We start from the raw sequence: 25,599 nt of genomic DNA on the forward strand, positions 1-25,599 counted from the left end.
TCCGATACGTACCTTTGAACTAGGTCAAGGTAAGTCAGGTTGATGACTATCCAAAGAGAACTGGTCCTGAACAGAAGAAGAGAAGTAAGGCCAGATAGTGCCGCGCAGCTATCTGTAAGTAAGTATGGATAAGTATTATTACTAAGCTTTACCAAAACATATAGTTACTTAAAGATAGTTATATTAAGCACAAAGAACAGAACTAACTAAGTATGTGAAGGAGTGTCCTTATATATCCTGCCCTTTATATATCATATTATATACCATCCTGTATACCACAGGCATATACCATATACCTGACCATATATCCTTTCATATACCCGCAGTCACGTGACGCGTGACATGTAGCGGCTCAGTTCAGGTTCTGCCTGATAAGAGTTGCACCTCTCCGGGTGTAGCCCTTCTGTCTGATGTAACTGTCTTACTAGTCCCTTTAGCTAGCAGGGGTTTATAACATCACTTTCCTTCCTTCAAGGTTCTTGTCCCCAAGAACATAAAGGCGTGTGCCCCCCGTGTGTGTTGGCTGGGTTCTTTAGTTCTCTTTTTCCTCAGGATGGGCCATCATGCCTAAATGTGACAAGTATGTTGATAATAAGTATTTAGCTGATAGGATTGAAAGTTCCGGTTGCCCTGTTAACACTCCTTATGTCTTCTACTTTTCTTAGGGCAAGGTTTGCATTATAAGCTCATCTGCTTAAAGCAAGAAATATTTATCCTGTATCTTGCACGGTTATAAGTATAAAAAACAGTTCTATAGTGACTGAGAGTGGGATGAGCTCAAGCAGAATGAGTGGAAAGTTGTGGCCGATCTTGCAGTGGCCTAACAGTAATTTATATAATATTTTAAGAAGATAAATCAAGTAATGGTGAAAATTATCTGTTTATAAAAGTATTAGCAGTTCTTAAAGGATTGTGGTGGTCGGATGTTAGATCATGACTTAAATATGTTGGAGCAACTGGATGAAGAGGATCTTTTAAGTGCTGAGGATCTCCGGGAGCTAGAGTATCTTACTAATAATCATAATACTGCTTAACTTGCTGTTATGTCAGATGATCCTAGTCTGACTCAGTTAGTTAGTTTCTCTTCCTTCTGGGCGAACTTCGACCTGTCTGTTGGTAGTACTGCTTCATAAGCTAGTGATAGTCTGTTAGGTTCTTAATAAGTTTCTACATGTTTTCTGAGATATTATATTCTTCCTATTTTACCAGATATTATGATCTGCTGCTAATCTTCTTATGATTTAAGATCTTTTTAACTCTATATTCTTTCTCTATGCTATTATTAATCTCCATATTTTCTATAATTTTAGTGTTCTTTGGTGCGGGTTCCAATAATGAGATATAAAATACTGGATAGATTTTGCTTATCGATTTTGGTAATCTCAACCTGTAGTTAACTAGTTTCTTCTTATTCTTGATAATAAATAGTCCTAGTTTATGATAATCAAGCTTCTGACTTGGTTATTTTATCTTGATATTTCTGTGGAGTAGGAATACTTTCTTCCCTCTTTTTAAATCAGTGTCAAACCCTAGGATCGCTTCTCCCTGTTCCTGTTAGCTTAGCTCCCGTTCCAATACGTACCTTGTGAACTGAATCACAGGTAGTCAGGTTGTTAACTATCTAAAGATGACTTGATCTGAACAAGAGAAGAGAAGTAAGGCCAGATAGTGCCGCGCAGCTATCTGTAAGTAAGTGCGGATGAGTATTGTTATTAAGCTTTTACAAAAACGTAGGTTACTTAAAGATAATTTAAATTAAGCACGAAGAACAGAACTAGCTAAGTATATAAAAGAGTGTCCTTATATTCTATCCCTCATCATGGCGTCGCCATAGTATATCATGTTGCCGATATATTATGTTATAGCGCTGCTATGTTCTGTCATAGTACTGCCATGTTCTATCATAGTACTGCCATGTTATAGCGTGTCAGTGATATGTCCGTTGTGGTCACGTGTTGTGTAACTGTCCCGGTTCATAGGTTACTCAGATCAGGATTTTACTTAATAAGAGTTCTTTATCTTCCGGACGTAGCCTTCTGCCTAGTAAGTCTGCCTTACTAGTTCATTCAGCTAGCAGGGGTCCGTAATACCACTCCTTCTTTTTCAAGATTTCTTGTCCCCAAGAAACATAAATTTGCAGTGCCTCTCTCCTGAGGTGAGTATCTGATATCATTTCCCAAAACTTTTTATTTAGATTATTGACCATGTTGTCTAGTTCTTCTGTTTGTAAGAAGAGCCTTTACTAGTGGATTAAGGATAAGGGTTTTCTTGCGGTTTTTCCTTGCGAGTGCTGTATTTACTTTCACAAGATTTATATCAAGTCTAAAGATTCTGACTACTATAATAAATATATTAAAATAAACAGTGTTTGTTATAAAATGCCTGATCCTTCCTTCTCCAATACTGAGTGAAAGTGTTTAATCAAGGCTCAAAATTCTATTAAAGAGGAAGAAGAAGTTATCCTAGCAAAACTTCTTCAGTTATAGAAATAAAAACAGTTATTATAAAAATAAGCTGGTGATTTCATAGCCCGTAACATAAAGAAAATCAGGGAGCTGGAAGAGCTCAAGAAATAAGAATAAAAGAAATATGAGGCATAAACAAGACTGCGTAATCAACAAGCTGCAATATCCAAGGCTGAGACTAGTATTATTATAAGTAGTATTGAACTAGCCGCTGTATCTAAGCTTAATCTTAGTTTATCTTAACTTGTTGGCTCTTCTTCTTTCTAGACAAATTTTGACCTGCCTGCTGGTGATACTGTTCTACAAGCTGATAATAATCTATCAAATTCTTGATAAGTTTTCACGTGTTTTTTAAGATATTATATTCTACTTATTTTACCAGATACTGTAATCTGCTGCTAATCTTCTTATAATCTAGGATCTTTTTAACTTCATATTTCTCTTCTATATTATCATTAATCTTTATATTTTTTATGATTTTAGTATTTTTTGGTACAGGTTCCAGTAATAAGATATGAAATACTGGGTAAATTTTACTTATTAATTTTAGCAATCTTAACTTGTAGTTAACTGGTTTCTTCTTATTCTTAATAACAAATAATCCTAGCTTATGATGGTTAAGTTTCTGACTTGATTATTTTATCTTAATATTTCTGTAGAGTAGGAACACCTTTTCCCCTCTTTTAAAGTCAGGTTTCTTTTTGTATTTATAATCATAGTATATCTTACTGCGCAAGTTTATAAACTTAATATCTTTAGATAACTATAAATACATGTTTTCTATAAATATAATAATATTCTCAGCTATATTAGTAACTTATTATCTTTTTAATAATATTTCTAGAAATCTCAAATAGTATCTGTAATTAGCATAAAACAGTGAGACTCTAATAATTAAGTAATTAATATTATTATATAAGAATTATGTTATTAGTAATAAATTTATCTAATTATTTTACTAATAGTTTATGTAGTATTTCAGATATTGCTTAATTATCTGATTAATTCTTTCTATTTGCTTATTTATCTGTGGGTAGTAAGCTATTATTATTTATTTTTCTATTCTTATAAGATCTGTAAGTAATCTTCAGAACTTTAAGATAAATAACTTATCTTAATCTGATATAATATACTTTAGTATTTTATAATATATAATAATATTTTTTAGAAACAGTTCTGCTATCTGTATTACTATTATTATTATCTTACTTAATATAAGATAGATATATTTAATAAGATAATCAGTGATGACTATGATAGTATTAAACCTTTCTAATTTTAATAATAAATTAATAAAGTTAATTATTATCTATTTTTATGGCTGTTGTAGCACCTCCTGTACTTATATTTGTTCATAAGGTTAATATCTTGTAGGCTTATTCTTGATATAAGTCTTATATTATCTAACATAATCATATACTTTCTGTCTAAGATTCAGAATATAATAATTTCTTATAATTAGTTCAGTTATCTTTTCCACTTTTAAGTGATCCTTGAGTAATTCATCATAGTATCTAGCCATAATCTCTATTCTTATTATGATTAATATAAAGATTAACCCATAAAAATAGATTAATCTATTTTTATTAATAGTGATCTTGTTTAGTAAGTCCTTGCTCATCTTCTAGAGTATTTTATCATTTTTTATGTCTTTAGCCAATTACTTAATTAGGTTGCTACCTATTTCTAACATTACTGCTAGATTAGTCTTATTATAGTTAATCAATCCATCCGTATTCCGCTTCAGAATGGCTAGTTCAATAATCTTTTTATTTAATTCATAGTCTGGCCTGTGGCTCAGTATATTTACATATCCATTCTCTACTCCCTTGCAGTATATGATTCTGAAATCATATTATGACAGAATCTCAGCCCATCATGCCTGCCTTCTAGTCAACTCTTTAATTATCGTAAAGTAAATCAGATTCTTATGGTCTATCTTTATAATAACAGTATACTTTACTTTTTAAAGATAGACCCTCCACTGCTTGAATACTATTACTATAGCTAGTAATTCCTTATTATGAATGTCATAGTTAAGTTCCGCCTGAACTAACTTTCTTGAGTAAAATATAATCAGTCTTAGCTTTCCATCTTCTCCGGGTTATGTTATATATATACTAATAGTATAGTCTAATATATTGATTTTAATGATTATTTCTTTCTCCAGATCATGCTGTATAAGTACTGGTAATATAGTAAATCATTACTTAATATCTTTAAACGCGCTCTGCTGTGGTTCTTTCTACTAATACTTTTTTAACTTTTTTATAAGCTTGAAGAATGGCATTATGTAGATAGCGTATTTATCTATAAATTATTAATAATAATTAATTAATCTGATAAACTACTGTAGTTCTTTCAGATTTCTAGATTAAGGCTAATCCTGTATAGCTTATACCTTAGCTTACTTAGTATGGATTTTCTCTGTGGATATCCAGTATTCTAGAAACTCTATTTTCTGTATATAGAATTTACACTTCTTTAGCTTATATTATAACTAATATAGATATAGTTTATATAAAATTAGTCTTATATATTTTATATATTCTTTCTTAATCTTTAAAAAGATTAATATATTATCTAAATAAGTAATCACAAACCTGTCAAGATATTTTCTAAGAACTTTATTAATATATTGCTGAAATAATACTAGTGTATTAATAAGTCTAAATAATATAATTAAATACTTAAAGTATCTATACTTTATTCTAAATACAGTCTTCTATTCTTTATCTTTTACAATATATATATAATAATATATATCTATAATATTAAGTTTAGTAAACTACTTTATTCTTTATATCTTGTCTTGGATTTCCGAAATCAAAGATAACAGGTATTAATTCTTGATTATGATAGTATTCAGTGACTGATAATCTATATATAATTATAAACTACTATTCTTTTTTAGTATAAATAGGACTCTATGTCCTACTGGTGACTTCAAAGACCTGATGTTGTCTTTAGCCAGCTGGTTATTAATATATTCTTATAATATCTATAATTTCTTCTTAAATATTAGATAAATCTTTTTATATATTGGTAACTTTCCTTCCTCTATAAAAATAATATAATCATACTTTCTGTATTAAGATAATTCAGATTACTCTAGCTGCTTGAACAAGTCTTTAAATCTCTTATACTATAATAGAATCTGTATGTTACTTTTAATCATAGCTAGAAATTCCCATAAATCTTTTAATCCTTAAATAATCATCTCAATCTCTGTGTTAGAGCTGTTAATACTATACTCGCAGTACTCTTTTATTATTATTAGTACTTATCTTAATAATTCCATGAGCCAATCTCTCTATAATGGCTTGATTACTGTTATTACTTATATAACTATACTTGAGATATTATTTTTCTCTAAGTTATCTCTGATACCTGGCGTGTTAGGCTTTTGTAGTAATCTTAATCTTTCTTTGCTAGATTACTTAGTCCTTGCTTCAGCTCCTTACTGAGTAGTAGGCTGTACAGATCCAGACCCTATATCTGGTCCTTGCTAGTATTGTCTTAGGTAATTATAATTCATAAATTAGAGATTCTCAGTCTTTTAATCAATCTATAGATTATGATTTTTAAGTTATAGAATCCTTAATATAATATTATACTATCCTAAAGATATCATATTAAAATCTATATACTTATAGTGATTCTTTACAGTTATAAATATAGTTCCTGACTTGACTATTAATATAAGAGTTTCTAAATTCTCTCTATTCAGTCTTATGATTGATTCAGATTCTGCTTTTTATTATTTAAATATTCTAAGTTATTATATAAATCACAAGTTTATGAAGTTCCTGGTTACTCCAGAATCTATCAGTACTTGGGCTAGTTAATCTAATATGACTGCTTGGATCTTTAGATATAGCTCTGATTCTATGATTATTAACTACTATTCTGGCTAGTTAGGTTTTAACTGTTATAAATATCTTTTTAGAAATCTTAAATCTTCTATCTTTACTGTATAATATATTATATACTGATTATTAAAACATGTTAATCAATATATTAATCTATGATAAGAGTGTCTCTAGTATTCTTTATACACGCAATTAAAGATGTTATATAAACAGTAACTTACCTTGGCTCTAACCACTTCCAGTATCTTAGGTTAGTAGTTAGTAATATACTTCCAATCATGATATATTAAGCATATATTTATATAATACACAAGCTAAGAAAGTTTATTATGTTTTTAATAATCTCTACTTCCTTTAAAATAAATATACAGATATGGTTTATCATACTAAGACTCTGTTCCGGCAACATTTACCTTCTAGCTAATCTCTAATAGTTAATAATAATAGTCTATATTATCTTATCTATATGTCAAGCAAACTTCTAGATAATAAGAATATCTTTATAAATATTATTTCCAAGTCTTATTTTATGATTTCCAATATTTTAAATCTTAATATGGGCAATACTATATAATCATCTTAAGCTCTAGATAGAATCATGCTAGATTCTCCAAGATTTTCTTCAAGATACGGTCTAATCAGTAAATAACATCTTCTTAATTATTCTTCTAGTTCTTCTTGTCCTTATCTTACTATGATAGACAGAGTTTATTAATTTCTAATAAAGGTTTTTCAGGAATATCAGATACCTTATTAAGTCTTTTCTTACTAGGTTCAAGGCTTTTAAGCAGTATACTATACTCTTTATTTAATGATTTATCTTCATTCTAAACTATATTGAGATAGTTGTTTTTCAAAACTAGCTTATAACTGTTATTATTGACTTCTGTAGTCCAAACTAATGGTATAGATAATTATTAATTCTCTTATTAATTAAGTAATACTGTTAACTTATCCGAGGTGGCCTGTTGTCTTAACTAATCACGGTATATTCTGTTCTCTAATAGTTAACCATGCTGAATAGCATGTAGCTTCTTATTATCTAATATCTGTGTTACAGATTCTGTCTAAACCTCATGCTAAATAGTGGTAATATCATAGGCTTCTCTGCCTTAATCTTGGTTCATAGCTCTTAATTATTTCTAAGGCTGTCTCTGACTACAGTCCTTTGACTGGTGACCTGCTTTGCTGTAGCTAAAGTACAAGCAGTCTCGTTTACGCTGTTCGAGTTCCTTCTTAGACACTTGAGTCTCTTGAGTCTGATACTGTGCAGCATCTAGCTCCATGGGTTTTAGTCTATAGGGATCTTTATATCCCAAGCTTCTAGGTTATGCTGACCTTCTGTTGTTGGCTCGGTAACCTGGCTGATTACTGTGTCAAGATATAGACCCGCTGGTCTATCAACCTTCTTATTATTTTATATTAAAGTTATATAGCTTATTATCAATCTTCACTATTACTTTAATCATCTTAATCAAGGTATCTAGTCATTCCTGCCAAATGATCTTTTCTTGAATCTCTATCTTAAGTTCTTTTTCAAATCAGGAAATATAAGTATCATCATCCTAGTCCAGATAATTAATAACTTGCTAAAACTTTAAAGTATATATAGATACTGATCCTATCTGCTTAAATCACTATAACTTTTATTTAATATTCTATACTGAATCAATGTCTCTAAACATTTATTTAAGACGCTGTTTAAATCTGATGTAACTAGTAAAAAATTGTTTTATATTATTATCCTGGTTGCTTACTGATTTTTCCTGTTATTTATAAATATATGGTTTAAATTAATTAAATACTGCTCCAGTAAGATAAGTAGATGTAAAAAAGATCTTATTCTTCTTATTCTTGAGTTTTTTCTTATTTATGTTAAGATACAAATCTAACTAGGTCAAGAAAGCCCTGAGCTTCGCTTGTTTGCTGTCAAATAACTCAGATAGTCAGATCTTAACAGATTTGACTGATAAGCGACCTTCGAGTAACTGGTTCTTTTGTTCTAAGGCCGTGATGCTTTCTTATAGCTAACCAACCATGTTCATTAGTTTCTTAGTTGTCAGGCCCTGCTGCTGAGGCGCACGCGATATGTTTAATATAGTTAATATAATGACTGATTATCACTGGGTAACACTTGTACTGACTGGTGCTCAATGTATCAAACCCTAGGATCGCTTCTCCCTGTTCCTGTTAGCTTAGCTCCCGTTCTAATACGTACCTTGTGAACTGAATCACAGGTAGTCAGGTTGTTGACTATCTAAAGATGACTTGATCTGAACAAGAGAAGAGAAGTAAGGCCAGATAATACCGCGCAGCTATCTGTAAGTAAGTGTGGACAAGTATTATCACTAAGCTTCTATAAAAACATAGATTACTTAAAGACAATTTGAATTAAGCATGAAGAACAGAACTAGCTAAGTATATAAAAGAGTATTCTTATATCCTATCCCTCGTCATGGCATTGCTATGATATATTATATTACCGATATGTTATGTCATAGCACTGTCATGTTCTGTCATAGCACTGCCATGTTCTGTTGTAGCACTGCCATGTTATAGCGTGTCGGTGACATGTCCGTTGTGGTCACGTGTTGTATAACCGTCCCGGTTCATAGGTTACTTAGATCAGGATTCTACTTGATAAGAGTCCTTTGCCTTCCGGACGTAGCCTTCTGCCTAGCGAGTCCGCCTTACTAGTTCGTTCAGCTAGCAGGGGTCCGTAACAATCAGGTTTCTTTCTATATTTGTGATTATAATATATCTTACTGTACAAGTTTATAAACTCAATATCTTAGGATAACTGTAGATATATGTTTTCTGTAAATATAACAATATTCTTAACTATATTAATAATTTACTGCTTTTTTAATAGTGTTTCCAGAAATCTGGGATGGTAACCGTAATTAGTGTAGAATAATGAGACTTTAATGATTAAGTAACTGGCATTGTTATATGAGAATTATACTATTAGTAATAAATTTACTTAATTATTCTGCTAATAATTTATATAATATTTCAGATATTATTTAATTATCTAGTTAACTCTTTCTATTTATCTATTTATCTGCAGGTAGTAAACTGTTATTCCTTATTCTTTAATTTTTATAAGATATACAAGTAATCTCCAGAACTTTAAGGTAAATAACTTGTCTCTGTCTAATATAATATACTTTAGTATTTTATAATATATAATAATATTTTCTAGAAATAGTTCTGCTATCTGTATTACTATTATTATTATCTTACTTAGTATAAGATAGATATATTTAATAAGGTAATTAGTAATGATTATGATAGCATTATATCTCTCTAATTCAGATAATAAATCAATAAAGTTAATTATTATCTATTTTTATAGCTGCTGTAGCGCCTTTTATACTTATATTTATCTATAGAGTTAGTATCTTACAGGCTTATTTCTAATATAAGTCTTATATTATTTTATATAATCATGTATTTTCTGTCTGAGGTTCGGAATATAGTAATTCTTCATGATTAGTTCAGTCATCTTTTCCACTTCTAAATAATCCTTGAGTAGTTTATTATAGTGTCTAGCCACAATCTTTATTCTCATCATGGTTAATATAAAGATTAATCTATGAAAATAGGCTAGTCTGTTTTCATTAATAGTGATCTTGTTAGGTGAGCCCTTGCTCATTTTCTAGAGTGTTTTATTATTTTTTATATTATTAACTAATTATTTAATTAGATTATTATCTATTTTCAATGTTGCTGCTAGATTGGCCTTGTTATAACTGATCAACCTATCCGTATTCTGCTTCAGAATGGCTGGTTTAATAGCTTTTTTATTTAGTTTATAGTCTGGCCTGTGGCTTAGTGTATCTGCATATCTATTTTCTATTTTTTTACAGTATATAATTCTGAAGTCATATTATGACAGAATCTTAGCCTATCTTGCCTGTCTTCTGGTCAATTCTTTAATTATTATAAAATAAGTTAAATTCTTATAGTCTGTCTTTATAATAATAGTGTGTTTTGTTTTTTTAAGATAGACTCTCCACTGCTTAAATACTATTATTATAGTTAGTAATTCCTTGTTGTGAATGTCATAGTTGAGTTCTACTTAAACCAACTTTTTTAAGTGAAATATAATTAGTCTTAACTTTCTATTTTCTCCAGATTGTGTCATACGCATACTAACAGCATAATCTGATATATTGATCTTGATAATGGTTTCTTTTTCTAGATAATGCTGTATAAGTATTAGTAATATAATGAGTTACTGCTTAATGTTTTTAAACGTGCTCTGCTATAGTTCTCTCTACTAGTATTTTTTTGATTTCTTTATAAGCTTAAAGAGTAGTATTATATAGATAGTATATTTGTCCATAAATTGTTAATAATAGTTAACTAATCTGATAAATTGCTGTAGTTCTTTCAGATTTCTAGGTTAAGACTAATCCCTTATAGCTTATACTTTAGCTTGCTTAATATAGATTCTCTCTGTAGATATCCAGTATCCCAGGAACTCTGTTTTTTATACATGAAATTTATACTTCTTTAGCTTATATTATAATTAATATAGATATAGTTTATATAGAACTAATCTTATATGTTTTATATGTTCTTTCTCAGTCTTTAAGAAGATTTATATATTATCTAGATAAGTAATTATAAATCTGTCAAGATATTCTTTAAGAATCTTATTAATATATTGCTGAAATGATGCTGGTATATTGATTAGCCTAAATAATATAATCAAATACTTAAAGTATCTGTACTTTATTTTAAATACAGTTTTCCATTTTTCTTCTTCCGTGATATATATATGATAATATATATTTATAATATTAAGCTTAGTAAACTACTTTATTTCTTATATTTTATCTTAGATTTCCGAAATCAAAGATAACGGATGTTAATCCTTAATTATAATAATATTCAGTGGCTAATAATCCATATATAATTATAAATTATTATTCTTTTTTAATATAAATAGGACTCCATATTCTGCTAATGATTTTGAAGGCCTGATATTGCCTTTAACCAGCTGGTTATTGATATATTCTTATAATACTTGTAATTTCTTCTTAAATATTAGATAAATCTTTCTATATATCAGTAACTTTTTTTCTTTTATAGGAATAGTATGGTCATACTTTCTATACTGAGATAATTCAGGTTGTTCTGACTGCTTGAACAAATCCTTAAATCTCTTATACTATGGTAGGATCTGTACATTATTCTTGATCATAACTAGAAATTTCCATAAATCTTTTAGTCCCTGGACAGTTATCTTGATCTCTATATCAGTACTATTAATACTGTATTTTTAATATTTTTTTATTATTGTTAATATCTATCCTGATAATTCTATAAGCTAATCTTTTTATAATAGCTTGATTACTGTTATTACTTATATAACTATACTTGAGATGTTATTTTTCTCTAAGTTATCTCTGATATCTAGTATATTAGACTTTTATAATGTTCTTAATCTCCCTGTACTAGATTACTTAATCCTTACTTCAGCTTTTTATTATATAATAAGCTGTACAGATCTAGACCCCATATCTAGTCCTTACTAGTATTGTCTTGGGCAATCACAATTCATAAATTAGAGACTCTCAGTCTTTTAATTAATCTATGAATTATGATTTTTGAGTCATGGAATCCTTAACACAATATTATATTATCTTAAAAATATCATATTAAAGTCTATATATTTATAATAATTCTTTATAGTTATAAATATAATTCCTGATTTGACTGTTAATACAAGAGTTCCTAAATTCTCTCTATTTAGTTCTGTAATTAGTTCAGGTTCTGCTTTTTATTATCTAAGTATTTTAAATTATTATATAAATTACAGGTTTATAAAGTTCCCGGTCACTCCAGAGTCTACCAGTACTTAGGCTGGTTAATCTAATATAACTACTTGGATCTTTAGATATGGCCCTGACTTAGTAATTACTAGTTATTATTCCGGCTAATTAGATGTTAATTACTGTGAATATCTTCTTAAAAATCTCAAGCCTTTTATCTTTACTGTGTAGTATATTATATACTAATTATTAAAACATGTTAACTAATATATTGATCTGTGGTAAGGGTGTTGCTGATATCTTTTATATATATAATTATAGTTTAGATATAGATAATAACTTGTCTTAGTCTTTATCACTTCTGGTATTCTGGGTCAGTAGTTAACAATATACTTTCAATCATGATATATTAAGCATGTGTTTATATAATATATAAGCCAAGAAAGTTCATTATATTTTTAATAACTCTTACTTTCTTTGAAATAAATATACAAACATGGTGTCAAACCCTAGGATCGCTTCTCCCTGTTCCTGTTAGCTTAGCTCCCGTTCCAATACGTACCTTGTGAACTGAATCACAGGTAGTCAGGTTGTTGACTATCTAAAGGTGACTTGATCTGAACAAGAGAAGAGAAGTAAGGCCAGATAGTACCGCGCAGCTATCCGTAAGTAAGTGTGGACAAGTATTGTTACTAAGCTTCTACAAAAACATAGGTTACTCAAAGATAATTTGAATTAAGCATTAAAAACAGAACTAGCTAAGTATATGAAAGAGTGTCCTTATATCCTATCTCTTGTCATAGCGTTGCCATGGTATATTATGTTACTGATATGTTATGTCGTAGTGCTGCCATGTCCTGTCATAGCACTGCCATATTCTGTTGTAGCGCTGCCATGTTATAGCGTGTCAGTGATATGTCTGTTGTGGTCACGTGTTGTGTAACCGTCCCGGTTCATAGGTTACTCAGATCAGGATTTTACTTGATAAGAGTCCTTTGCCTTCCGGACGTAGCCTTCTGCCTAGCGAGTCCGCCTTACTAGTTCGTTCAGCTAGCAGGGGTCCGTAACACATGGTTTATTGTATCAAGATTCCGTTCCTACAACGTTTATCTTCTGACTAATCTTTAATAACTAGTGATAATAGTCTATATTATCTTGTCCATATATCAGACAAACTTTTAAGTAATAAGAATATCTTTATAAATATTATTTCCAAGTCTTATTCCATGATTCCCAATATCTTAAGTCCCAATGTGGGCAATACTGCATGATTATTTTAAGCTTTAGACAGAATTATGCTGGATTCTCTAAGATCTCTTTTAAGATATAGTCTAATTAATAAGTAATATCTTTCTTATCATTCTTTTGGTTCTCCTTATCCTCATCTCGCTGTGATAGACAAGATTTATTAATTTCTAATAAGGGTTTTTTCAGGGTATCAGATATCTTATTAAGTCTTTTCTTACTGGATTTAAGATCTTTAAATAGAGTATTATACTCTTTATCTAACAGTTCAAATTCATTCCAAACTATACTAGGATAATCATTTCTTAAAACTAACTTATAATTATTATTATTAACTTTTGTGGTCCAAATTAATAGTATAGATAATTATCAATCCTCTTATTAACTGGATAGTACTGTTAGCTTATTTATAGTGATCTGTTATCTTAACTAATCATAATATATTTTGTTCTCTAACAGCTAATTATATTAAATAATATATAACTTCTTATTATCTAGTGTCCATGTTACAGATTTTATCTAAACTTTATATTAAATAATAATGATATTATAGACTCTTCTATCTTAATCTTGGTTTATAGTTCTTAACTACTTCTGAGACTGTTACTATTTCTGATTATAATCTTTTAACTAGTAACCTGCTTTACCGCAGCTAAAGCACAAGCAGTCTTGTTTATACTATTCAAGTTCCTTCTTAAATATTTAAGTTTATTAAGTCTGATGCTGTGCTGCATCCAGCTCCATTGGTTTTAGTCTGTAAAGATCTTCATATTCTAAGCTTCTAGATTATGCTGATCTTCTATTATTAGCTCGGTAATCTGATTAGCTATTATATTAAGATATAGACTTACTAGTCTATTAATCCTTTTATTATTTTATGTTGTATTTATATAACTTGTTATTAATCTTGACTGCTGCTTTAATCATCTTTAGTAATATATTCAGTTATTCTTGCTAGATAAGTTTCTCTTGGATCTCTATCTTGAGTTCTTTTTTAAATCATGCAATGTAGGCGTTATTATTCTAATCTAAGTAACTAGTAACTTGTAAAAACTCTGAAGCATACTTAGATATTAATCTAGTCTGTTTAAATTACTATAACTTTTACTCAGTGTTCTGTGCTGTATTAATATCTCTGAATATCTATTCAAGATACTGTTTAAATCTAGTATAATTAATAAAGATTTACTTTATATCATTATTCTAGTTACTTATTAACTTCTCCTGTCATTCTCAGATATATGGTTCAAACTAGTTAAATATTAATCTAATCAGGTAAGTGGACGTGAAAAAGATCTTGTTCTCCTTATTCTTGAGCTTTTCCTTGTTTATGTTAAGATACAGATCTAACTGGGTCAAGAAAGCCCTGAGCTTTGCTTGATTGCTGTCAAATGGCTCGGGTGGCCGGACCTTAACAGATTTGACTGCTAAGCGATCTTTGAGTAACTGGTTTTGTTGTTTTAAGGCAGTGATGCTTTCTTATAACTAACTAACCATATCTATCAGTTCTTGTATTATCAAGCCCTGCTGCTATAGGGCGCGTGATGAGTTTAATATAGTTAACATAATGAATAATTATTACTGGATAATACTCGTACTGACTGGTGCTCAATGTGTCAAACCCTAGGATCGCTTCTCCCTGTTCCTGTTAGCTTAGCTGTCGTTCTGATACATACCTTTGAACTAGGTCAAGGTAAGTCAGGTTGATGACTATCTAAAGAGAACTGGTCCTGAACAGAAGAAGAGAAGTAAGGCCAGATAGTGCCGTGCAGCTATCCGTAAGTAAGTACAGACAAGTATTATTATTAAGCTTTATCAAAACATATGGTTACTTAAAGATAGTTATATTAAGTATGAAGAACAGAATTAACTAAGTATATAAAGAAGTGTCCTTATATATCCTGCCCTCTGTATACCATATTATATACCATCTTATATACCACAGGTATATACTATATACCCTTTCATATACCCTTTCATATACCCGCAGTCACGTGATGCGTGACATGTAGCGGCTCAGTTCAGGTTCTGCCTGATAAGAGTTGCACCTCTCCGGGTGTAGCCCTTCTGCCTGACGTAACCGCCTCACTAGTCCCTTTAGCTAGCAGGGGTTCGTAACAACTTTTAATTGATTTTACTTTAACTTATTCTACTCCTTATCATTATAAAATCATTTCTTATATTTCTGACTGTAACAAGTGCAAGCAGCACAATTTCAACTTTTCAAATCTATAATACAAGGAATACCTTTTAGAAAGTAATATTTATAAAAATTCTTAACAATATGCCTGCTCTTATAAATCTCATTAGATTAACAAATACGCTCCTTCACCCGGTCATGATTAGTATAATAACAAGATATGTTAACCCATCCTGGAGAAAAAGAGAAACTAAAGAACCCAGCCAACACACACGGGGGGGATACACATCTTTATGTTTCTTGAGAATAAGAAATCTTGAAGAAGGGGGAGTGATGTTACAGACCCCTACTAGTCAGATTACTAGCAAAGCAGACTTGTTAGACAGAAAACATCGATAAGGCAAGTCTTGGATAACCAGTAACTCTTATTGAGTAAAATCCCGGTCTGAGTAACATCCAGAACAACTTTATATCACGTGATTATCTATCATCAAATCTACTATTAAAGATATATACAAGGTATATTAAGATCCTGGATCATGATTAGATTAATCATTGATCTATCCTGGATAGTATATAATATGGTATATAAAGAATAGGATATATAAAAATACTTCTTTATATACTTAACTAGTTCTGTTCTTCATGCTTAATAACACTATCTTTAAGTAATCATATACTTAGAAGCTTAATAACTAATACTTATCTATACTCACTTACGGGTAGTTACGCGGTACTATTTAGCCTTACTTCTCTTCTCTTATTCAAGACCAGTTATTCCTAGATAGTCATCAGCCTGATATATCCTCAATTCAGTTCGAATGTACGTATACCAGTGAAGCTAAGCTAACAGGAACAGGGAAGCGATCCTAGGGTTTGACAGTTACTAGAGCTGACTATTATGGAAAGGCCTCTCTTATATAGCCAGATAATTAAGAATAGATTACTTTAATTAAATATATTAACTTAATTAGTTGGGCACTTCCTCTATATATGATCTTTAAAGGCAAGATCTATATAGAGAATTGGTATCAAGATATCAAACTCCCACGCGATAATAAGATTAAGGTTAGTCTTAATAGATAGACTACAGACAAGATAGGTCTTTGCTGGCTTCAAAATCTCTTTATTCTTAGTACTAGTTATATAATTAGTAGATATTATCTTCTTATTCTTGATAACTATAGTAGTCATTTAATACCTCAGTTCAATCAAATATATAGTAAGAATAATATTATTTCTATCTATATACCTGTACACTCATTATATCTACTATAGCCTCTAGATATTGGCTGCTATTTATCTCTAAAGCGGGCATACGGTAGCTTGATAGAGAAGCAGGCATGCTTAGAAATTAACTATATTAATAAGCTTGATTTCTTAGAAGCCTTTCCACAAGCTTGTAAACATACTTTTTAAATAGATATTATTCAGAATAGCTTTATAGGTGCTGGTCTAGTTCTATTTAATCTAGATAGGGTATTCAGTTAGCTGAATATTCAGCTAAAGACTTCTATATTATTAAACAGTTAATTAATCAGTACAGCTCTAAAAACACCTTATATAACTAGACAGCTTGAAAAGCAGGTATCTACTGTGAAGCAGCTGCTTAGAACATATATACAGAGTTCTTTATCTTTACTAAAAGCACGGTTTAATAAGCTTATTAAAGATTATAAATTATATCTTAATAAGCCTATTCTTATATGTAAAGAAATCCATGAATTACACGCTTTTAATATAAAGAAGCTTTGAAAAAGAAAGTGCTCTACTAGACAGTAAGAAATTATAGAGAGATTAACTATTTAGAATAGTCTAGAGTAATTTCAGCGTGAGAATCAGGTCGATGAAGCTCAAAATATACTTTCTCTAGATCCTGTACTTTCTATAGATAGACCACGCGTACGAGCACCCCTGCACTGCAGTGATTATCATATTTTAGAACATAGGTGATTATAATATCTTAATCAAGTTCCTAATTAATTTTTAGATAGAAATGTAATTTTTTATTGATAAAGCCTCTAGTATTTGGCCCATGGGCAGGAATGAAGCGGAGGTGCGCCGCTCGCTTGTGTGCGCCGCTCGCTTATGAAATACGTTAATGCTCTGGCCGCTGACTCAGCCGTTTGTCTTGTTTGGAGGCGGTGAGGGCGAACGGCGAGAAAGATATTCGATCAATTATTGCCCGTTTGAACGAGGGAGCATTCGTGCCATTCATTCATTCCTTCGATCTTGAATGCTGCTCTCGCTGCCGGTCTAGCGCGCCTCTCGCCATCTGCAAGATTAATAACGCCCTTTAGTCAACTCGGCTGGTTGCGCCTCGAGTCTTGCGCAATCGCGTGGGTACGATCAGTCTCGCTGCCTTCCCGCCTTCAGTCACGTCTGCTTTTTCCTTGTTCGTCTCGCGCTGCGGATCCCCTCAATTTCCTTGCTGTGCACTTTTCGCCTAATCGAGTAGAACAGCGTAGCATCGTGCCGTTCGAATGTCGCTCTTCGGTGGTGTCGGCGCGTCGGCGACCACGGCTGGTCAGACCAACACCACGGGTGATATATCGAAAGATGTCGCTCTTAATTCTCCTCCCGAGGACAGTATCTCGGATCTCCGGTTCTCGCCCGCTAGTGACCATCTAGCAGTCGCCTCGTGGGACAAGAAAGTTCGCATCTATGAGATCAACGACCAGGGCCAGAGCGAAGGCAAAGCTCTGTTCGAGCACGAGGCCCCTGTTCTAAATTGCTGTTGGTCACCGGTGAGCTTCCTCCATTCCCCGCCGCAGCGTTACTGGCCCGCTGACACGGTCCCTGTTTGTCTAGGATGGTACGAAAGTGGTAGGAGCTGGCGCCGATAAAGCCGCTCGTATGTTGGATCTCGCAGCCAACGCGACCACCCCCGTCCAAGTTGCTGCCCACGATGCGCCCATCAAGTGTTGCCATATGATTCCGAACCCGACTGGCAATAGTCCGCTTCTGGTGACCGGCTCTTGGGACAAGACCGTGAAATATTGGGACCTGCGACAATCTACCCCAATTGCGGCGGTGGAGTGTCAGGAGCGAGTCTACACCATGGACGTCAAGAACAAGCTCCTCGTGGTCGGCACCGCTGACCGGTACATCAACATCATCAACCTCGACAACCCCACCAAATTCTACAAGACCATGCAGTCCCCGCTCAAGTGGCAGACGCGGGTAGTCAGCTGCTTTTCCGACGCCACCGGCTTCGCCGTCGGCAGCGTCGAGGGCCGCTGCGCTATCCAGTATGTCGAGGAGAAGGACTCCAGCTCCAACTTCAGCTTCAAGTGCCACCGCGAGACCCCCCAGCGGGAAGTCAACAACATCTTCTCCGTCAACTCCATCTCCTTCCACCCTGTCCATGGTACGTTCAGCACCGCCGGCAGTGACGGCACGTTCCACTTCTGGGACAAGGACGCCAAGCACCGTCTCAAGGGATACCCTTCCGTGGGCGGCACTATCTCCAGCACCGCTTTCAATCGCAGCGGCAACATCTTCGCATACGCTGTAAGCTATGACTGGAGCAAGGGCTACTCTGCCAACACCCAGCAACTGGCCAATAAGGTCATGCTGCACCCCGTCGGCCCAGAAGAGGTGAAGCCCCGGCCGGGCAACCGGAAGAGGTAATGGAGAGGCTGGCTTGCGGATCTGAGAATGGGGGCGTCGTTGGGAGGGAGCCAACCTAGACTGGGCTCAGGGCTCATTATCTGGAGTATCATGCTCGGCCTATACATGGATTGGCTAAGCCATGTTCTTGCCATGTTCTTGCCATCTCTTTTTCTTTTCTTTTTTTATTATCTCATCCACGTATCATGTACCCTTTTATTATTATTGTTCTCTGGGAATGCATATGAGCGATTCATTTTAGGTTAATTGTGTTGCCTGGGGTTTCGGGGACAGGTCATTCCTTCGAAGGAGAAGGGGAAAGAAAAGAAGAAAAGAGAGAGGAAACCCAATGTAGCTGTTTGAGATGGGGCTGTAATGGGTGGATTGTCCACCGGGCCTACAACCTGACTCTCTCTCTTTCCCAAGATAAGATAAGAAAATGAAATGAATTTAAACCCATGTTGAAGTCTGGAGTATTGTTGAAAGGCGGAAAGGAAAAACTAAAGCAAGACAACCAGAACTAACTAGTGAACTAGTACCCATCGATCAATTCCTTATTTCACCTGTATCGTAGCTCATATCGACCCTGACACATGTCTGTATGTATCAACACCTAACAAAGACAGAACGCTCTAATCATCAGGATATCAAGGAGTCAGTAGTCACTGCACTCTATAGACGCTGTCGTTCGAGTACGGACTAGGTTGAATTCTATTTAGGATGAGGGGATCGTGACCTGGGCCACGCCATCGGTGACCTTCTCGACGGCATCGCTGGTGACATCCGTGGCCTGGGCACCTCCTTTGGCGGAGGCCTCTACAGGCTCGCCACCAGCAGCGGCAGCCTCGGCAGCAGCCTTGGCCTTTTTCTCCTTCTTCTTGGCCTTGGCGGCGGCGTTGGCGGCCTTCTTGACCGCTGCCTTGGCAGCTTCTTCCTCCTTCTTCTGCCTGTCCGCCTGGGAGCCACCGAACATGTCACGCCATGCATCGGCCTTCTTGGGGTCGATCCGGGAGAAAAGGTACTGGGCCTTTCCGATTTTGTGACCGGACTTGATGACAGCCGGCTTCCAGCCGTCCTTGATATCCTCCAGAGAGGGGATCAATCCGAATGGCACGTTGAGCTGTTCGTTGATCGACTTGGACGTGGCGGGAAGGTAGGGAGCGAAAACGCTAGCCAGGAGATGGATCAAGTTGAGCACAGTACCGACGACCGCCGCAGCACGCTCGGGTTCGTTGGCAATCAAGGAGTTATCAAGGCGGTTAGCCTGAATCAACCCGTTTCCGATTTCAGCCAGCTTCATCGCGCTGGTGACACCGGCGCGGAGGTGCGCACCCTCCATTTCTTCAACGTATTGCTGGAGAGTCGCCGTCACCTCGTCCAAGGTAGGCTGGAAGCTTTCGGGAACAGTGAATTCGGGAACAACTGAGCCGTAAGATGCAATAACGAGCTTGATGACACGATTGACGAGGTTGCCCAGTTTGGCCAGCAACTCACTGTTGTTGCTCTCAACAAAGGAGCGCCATTCGAACTGAGTGTCTCCGGTCTCGGGACGATTCTTCAGGAGATAGTAGCGCCACACATCCGGGGGCACACCCGTCTCCCTGGCGCTAGTGCCAAAGACACCGATGCCGCGAGACTTGCTGAATTTGCCACCCTCGTAGTTCAAGTATTCCGTTGTACTCAGGTGGTGAAGCATGGTCCACTTATCCTTGGTTCCCAGCTGGGTGCCTGGGAAGATAACACTGTGGAATGGAACGTTATCCTTGCCCAGGAACTGATACAGCTGGACATCCTCCGGATTGCGCCACCAGAGCTCCCAATCCGGGGTATAGTTGGCAGTGATGGAGGGGTATCCAATGCAGGCCTCGAACCAGACATAGAGCACCTTGTTTTCCATGCCCTCCAAAGGCACAGGGACACCCCATTTGAGATCTCTCGTGATGCCGCGGTCCTTCAGGCCTTCCTTCAACCAGGATTCGGTAATGACACGCGAGTTCTTGGGCCAGTCACCCTTTTCGATGGCATTCTGAGACCAGGCCTCAATCTGAGACTGAAGCTTGTCGAGGAGGAGGTGGATGTGTTTCGTCGAGCGGCGGATGGGGGTAGCGCCGTCGAGCTTGCAGCGCGGGTTGATGAGATCAAAAGGATCGAGAAGATGCCCACACTTGTCACATTGGTCTCCACGAGCATCGTCATAATGGCACCGAGGGCACTCTCCCTCCACGTAGCGATCCGCCAAGAAAGATCCATGGGTCTCACAGAACGGCTGCTCCGCCGTCTTTTCGGTCAGATAGCCGTTCTCGTACAGCTTCTTGAAGATGGCCTGAGAGATTTCGGTGTGCTGCTTTGTCGGGGTGCGACCGAAGTGATCGAAGCCAATCTCAAACCACTCATACACCTCCTGGTGGATCTTGTTATATTTGGCGCAGAGCTCTTCCGGCGTCACCTTCTCCTCCAAAGCTTTGGTCTCCGTCGCCGTTCCGTATTCATCAGTACCACAGATGAACAGTGTTTGATGTCCGCATGCCTTGTGAAATCTGAAGATCCGGGTCAGCACCGCAGGACCGGCATGGGTGGCGAGCAAGCAACAGGAATCGGACAAAGGGAAGGGAGAGGGTGATACCTGGCGAAGACATCGGCACTTAGAACGGAGCCAACGATGTTGCCCAAGTGAGGCACGTTGTTGACGTAGGGCAAGGCACTAGTGACCAGGATGTTGCGCTGGCCCTGCTTGGGCAGGATCTTGGACTCTGAAGCCATGATGGGTTGGGAGGCGGATGGCGGGGTTGTTTATCAGCGGATGGAGGGGTTAGAGATGTTGCAACTTTTTCGCGGGTGCGGATGATTCATCCAACTTCGAAGCGCTTTCAGCCGCGACTCTCCGCACTCTGCCTTCTTTCTTCTTCCTTCCCCACACTCGGCGCCAGGCGACTGCAGATCCGCATTGTGATTTTCGAGATAGCGCTCTGGCGTGGCCCCTTTAACATCTCACCGACGGGGAGATCTCATCGTCACCTCGCTGAGTCTTCTACCGTCTCTCCCCTACTCCCTCCCTCTCTCTGTCTCTTCGTTGTGCACTAGCACCATGGAGTGTAACCTGCTTGAGAGCCTCCTCGATCTGGAGGAAGACTTCTACAAAGAAGGCTACGATCTAGGAGTTGCGGATGGCGCGCAAGCCGGATACACCGAGGGCAGTGTTTTTGCTGTCGAGAAAGGATTCGAGAAGTTCGTCGAACTGGGAAGATTTTACGGCAAAGCCCTGGTCTGGGCTCAACGACTTGCAGATTATCAGCCGTCTAACAACTCCGATCCGGCCGGCCTGGACAAGAGGGTCCCTTCGTCTTCCCTGGCGAGTGATAAGCCAGATGGATCCTCCTTAATGGACCCGGCAATTTGCCAGGAAATGTCGAGATTCTCGTCTAATTCTAGACTCGCAAAGAATATCGATACGCTGCTGGAATTGGTAGATCCCGCATCCCTGCCTATGGTGAACACGGAGGAAGCGGTCAACGATGTAGATGAGCGTATGAAAGGCGCGGCCATCAAAGCCAAACTGATCCAGCGAGCGTTGGGGGAGAGGGAAGACAACTCGGACATCCATCCCGATGCCAAAGAGCCCCCGACGTCTGGGGATGGAACCGGCAGCATCGAAGACATTAGTTCCTTGAACATCCGGCATTGATGGATGGATTGCTCCTCTCCAACGGCTTTTGCCTGCTTCTCGAAGGTTCTCTGACTGGCAGTCCCCAGAAGCTGCTCTATTTCTGCAAGCTTCGACGTCATCTCGGTCATGTACTGCTGAGGCACACTAAACTTCTCCACAGGATAGGGATATCTTCTGGAGAAGCTTCCACGCAAACTTTCCAGTTGCCCACTGGCCAGTCAGACTGCATTATACTTCTCGCTTCTACGGCACGGTTTACTCTCATCTGAGCTTTCATGTGTTGCTGGCCGCCTCTAGTGTTACTCCAGTTCATTGCTCTTCAGTACATCTCACACTTGATCACTCCTCCTCGCACCACTTAACTCCCAGCCTGACAGATATCAATACTATAATGTCGCTTCCACCCCCCAAAACAACATTGAAAACTTCTCAAACTGAGGTTTCTGGGAGTCTTACAGGGGTTTTTACCCTGGGGGCACTGTGCCCACGGGTAGAAATACAAACGATGAGTGGACTTAGGACCTAGGTAGACTACGAGTTCCTGCCGATAATCTGACACCGTTGTGACAAATTTACCGCGGATGGATCCCCATGAGCTAAAGACGATTTTCAAACAAAATAACTTTTTAGATAATCCCATATCAAAAACCCTTACCGTCATGGCAAGAAATGTAAGCCTATCTTTATCCGTAACATATTACTCCAATCCACGAATGGCCATGGCAAGAGCGCCTTCTTTCGTCTGATGGCCACCAATGAAGCCACTGGCGTGGACAAAGACAGCGCCCTCAGGAACCTTAAGGTTTCCTGATTTCTCAGCCTCCGCTGCCATGACACCATCGAGATCGGCATCGCGGACACCCCGCCACGCCTCCGGCAGAGGCTTTCGGGACACGAAGCTACCCTCGTTTTCGGAGACGCACTGCACGCGCCACTTAGAACCCTCAGTGGCACTCTCAGGATACAGGACATAGTAGACCTGATCATCAGCACTAATATCGTTTGATCCCGAAGCTTCCTTCTCGAAGTTGTAGAGGTGCTCTTTCCAAGGCATACCGCCCTGCGGCAAGACAAGGATGCGACCGGAAGCGTGGACGTCCCGACGGGAACGGTAAGCAGCACCGATGGACGTACGTGCAGGCAGCCAGGAGGAAGCGGCGTGGTGCAGCTTGCGAGCAAAGACGTTTCCGATGAATGTGCTAGCCCGGGAGAACAGACTATCCTCGTCCTGAGGCTCCCCGGGGGGGCAGGTAGGGTCCGGGTTGTTCATATCACCTACCACCGAAGCGATCGTGATTCCGCCATCCTTGAAGCGCTTCTCGATGTTGGCGGCGGAAATGGCGGCGGGATCATAGGCGGAGACACCGTTATCGTTGGCATCGACGGCTTCGATAAAATCGGTATACAGCTTCTCGTACAACAGGGTAACGTCCTCATGGTCCAAGGGCAACGAGGTATGTTGGGCGATTATGGCTCGGCCAAAGTGCATGTACACCAACCCTGCGGAGGAGAGCTTGGTGTTGTGGTTGGGGAAGGTGGTCGCGAAAGCACGCTGGTGGTGATCATAGCGGTTGCTGGCGGGGTCGTACTCTCCACCCACGTCGACCACGGTATGGCAGGTAGCGAGTTGGGCGGGGTCTCTGGTACGGAGGAGGGAGGAGGAGGAGTATGTTGGCAGGAGACGGAGGAGATAAACGGCAAGAGCCTCATCGGCGTGGAAATGACCGCTGAGTAGAGTGAACATTAATTAATTTTGCGAATCCACGATCGGAGAAGAAGCAGCTTCGAAGCTTTTCTGGAAACTTACTTATGAGTTCCGATCAAGGGAGAAGAGGTCTTGACCTTCTTCGTGGCAGTTTCGACCATCTTGAACAACTGACGGTATCGGAGCATATAAAAGTAGGAAATAAAAAAAAAAAGAAAAGTAGAAAGGTAGAAAGGTAGGAGGATCCTAGAGTAGGAATTCCTCCCGATGGTCAAGTTGAGCTGCCTTCGGGGAGGAGTAAATCAATTGGAGTACTGCCGCGAGGGCCTGGATCGGTTTGGTATCCGCGATTCGCGATTGGTCCCTGGAGGAGGGCGCCGCCTTCCACAAGTGGAAAGGCCTGGGCGGGTTGAAATTGCCGCCTTACTGGATCCGGCTGCAAAATAGGGCTTTGAATAGGGCTTAATGGGAGCATGTGAGGGGGGCCGAGAGCAGGCCATTAGGCCGAAACAGGAAGTCCGTTGTATGACTCCATATGTAGGCAGGCGGTAGGCGGTAGGCGGTAGATAGACAGTAGATGCCTGATTACGTGCGGTCGCGTGCTTTTATCTGGAGATGAAAACATGTTCAGACTTCAGAAACCAGTGCTCCTTACTCCGTATCTACTCTGTACACCACAGCCAGGATCTTCCAAATCCACCAACATCTTTCCAATCGTCTGCTCAGCTGCTGCACTCTGACCGCTACTTGCAGCGGCTAAGCATCGAGCCAGATCCACCGCCTTCCGTTCTGCGCCGAACGCTGGACTGGAATGAATTAGTGTGATTATTATTATTACTATTATTATTATTAGTATTGCGACTATCGTCGATGCCAGTCAGTGCCCCTTTCCTGATTTTGCTTCCTACTTGTCCATCGCGAAGTCGCTGCGACCATTAAGCTTTGCGCATCTCTGTCCGTGGCTCGTCCAGACTCCAGAGATCGGTTGGCGTTGTCTGAATTCTGACAGTCTGACTATCTGTCCTTCGCACGTGCCACTGTCTTCCAGGCCAATCCATCCAATATCCATCCCTCCGTCCCGCTTGGGAGATAAGATCAAATCTTCGCACC

General features: G+C 37.5%; 4 protein-coding genes across 4 annotated transcripts; 2 read left to right on the forward strand and 2 right to left on the reverse strand.

Moving 5' to 3' along the window:
- Positions 1-17,980: 17,980 nt before the first annotated feature.
- On the forward strand, positions 17,981-19,574 carry sonA (putative nuclear pore complex protein (SonA)). The gene is made up of 2 exons (XM_025612968.1): positions 17,981-18,255; positions 18,320-19,574. Exons 1-2 carry the CDS (start codon positions 17,992-17,994, stop codon positions 19,139-19,141), a joined length of 1,086 nt encoding a protein of 361 aa, XP_025461575.1. The 5' UTR covers positions 17,981-17,991; the 3' UTR covers positions 19,142-19,574.
- BO94DRAFT_332760 (methionine--tRNA ligase MES1) lies at positions 19,438-22,042 on the reverse strand. Its single transcript, XM_025606991.1, has 3 exons — positions 21,744-22,042; positions 19,558-21,657; positions 19,438-19,456 (listed from the first exon to the last, which is right to left on the reverse strand). The coding sequence occupies exons 1-2, from the start codon at positions 21,878-21,880 to the stop codon at positions 19,836-19,838; spliced, it is 1,959 nt and encodes a 652-aa protein (XP_025461576.1). The 5' UTR covers positions 21,881-22,042; the 3' UTR covers positions 19,438-19,456; positions 19,558-19,835.
- On the forward strand, positions 21,973-22,855 carry BO94DRAFT_332751 (Yae1 family protein). The gene has a single exon (XM_025606990.1). It carries the CDS (start codon positions 22,206-22,208, stop codon positions 22,800-22,802), a length of 597 nt encoding a protein of 198 aa, XP_025461577.1. The 5' UTR covers positions 21,973-22,205; the 3' UTR covers positions 22,803-22,855.
- A 556-nt stretch (positions 22,856-23,411) lies between these two features.
- BO94DRAFT_540684 (MYG1 family protein) lies at positions 23,412-24,775 on the reverse strand. Its single transcript, XM_025612969.1, has 2 exons — positions 24,592-24,775; positions 23,412-24,511 (listed from the first exon to the last, which is right to left on the reverse strand). The coding sequence occupies exons 1-2, from the start codon at positions 24,648-24,650 to the stop codon at positions 23,482-23,484; spliced, it is 1,089 nt and encodes a 362-aa protein (XP_025461578.1). The 5' UTR covers positions 24,651-24,775; the 3' UTR covers positions 23,412-23,481.
- Between the last annotated feature and the right edge of the window lie 824 nt (positions 24,776-25,599).

This window comes from Aspergillus sclerotioniger, assembly GCF_003184525.1.
Source record: "Aspergillus sclerotioniger CBS 115572 chromosome Unknown BO94scaffold_53, whole genome shotgun sequence".
NCBI classification, from domain to species: Eukaryota; Fungi; Ascomycota; class Eurotiomycetes; order Eurotiales; family Aspergillaceae; genus Aspergillus; species Aspergillus sclerotioniger.

Excerpts from the sequence above, each read along its gene's own strand:
- BO94DRAFT_540684 (XM_025612969.1), bottom strand. The coding sequence starts at position 24,650 with ATGGTCGAAACTGCCACGAAGAAGGTCAAGACCTCTTCTCCCTTGATC. Across the intron at positions 24,512-24,591 it reads CCCTTGATCGGAACTCATAA|CGGTCATTTCCACGCCGATG; the intron begins GTAAGTTTCCAG and ends CACTCTACTCAG.
- BO94DRAFT_332760 (XM_025606991.1), bottom strand. The coding sequence starts at position 21,880 with ATGGCTTCAGAGTCCAAGATCCTGCCCAAGCAGGGCCAGCGCAACATC. Across the intron at positions 21,658-21,743 it reads AGTGCCGATGTCTTCGCCAG|ATTTCACAAGGCATGCGGAC; the intron begins GTATCACCCTCT and ends CCGGATCTTCAG.
- BO94DRAFT_332751 (XM_025606990.1), top strand. The coding sequence starts at position 22,206 with ATGGAGTGTAACCTGCTTGAGAGCCTCCTCGATCTGGAGGAAGACTTC.
- sonA (XM_025612968.1), top strand. The coding sequence starts at position 17,992 with ATGTCGCTCTTCGGTGGTGTCGGCGCGTCGGCGACCACGGCTGGTCAG. Across the intron at positions 18,256-18,319 it reads TAAATTGCTGTTGGTCACCG|GATGGTACGAAAGTGGTAGG; the intron begins GTGAGCTTCCTC and ends CTGTTTGTCTAG.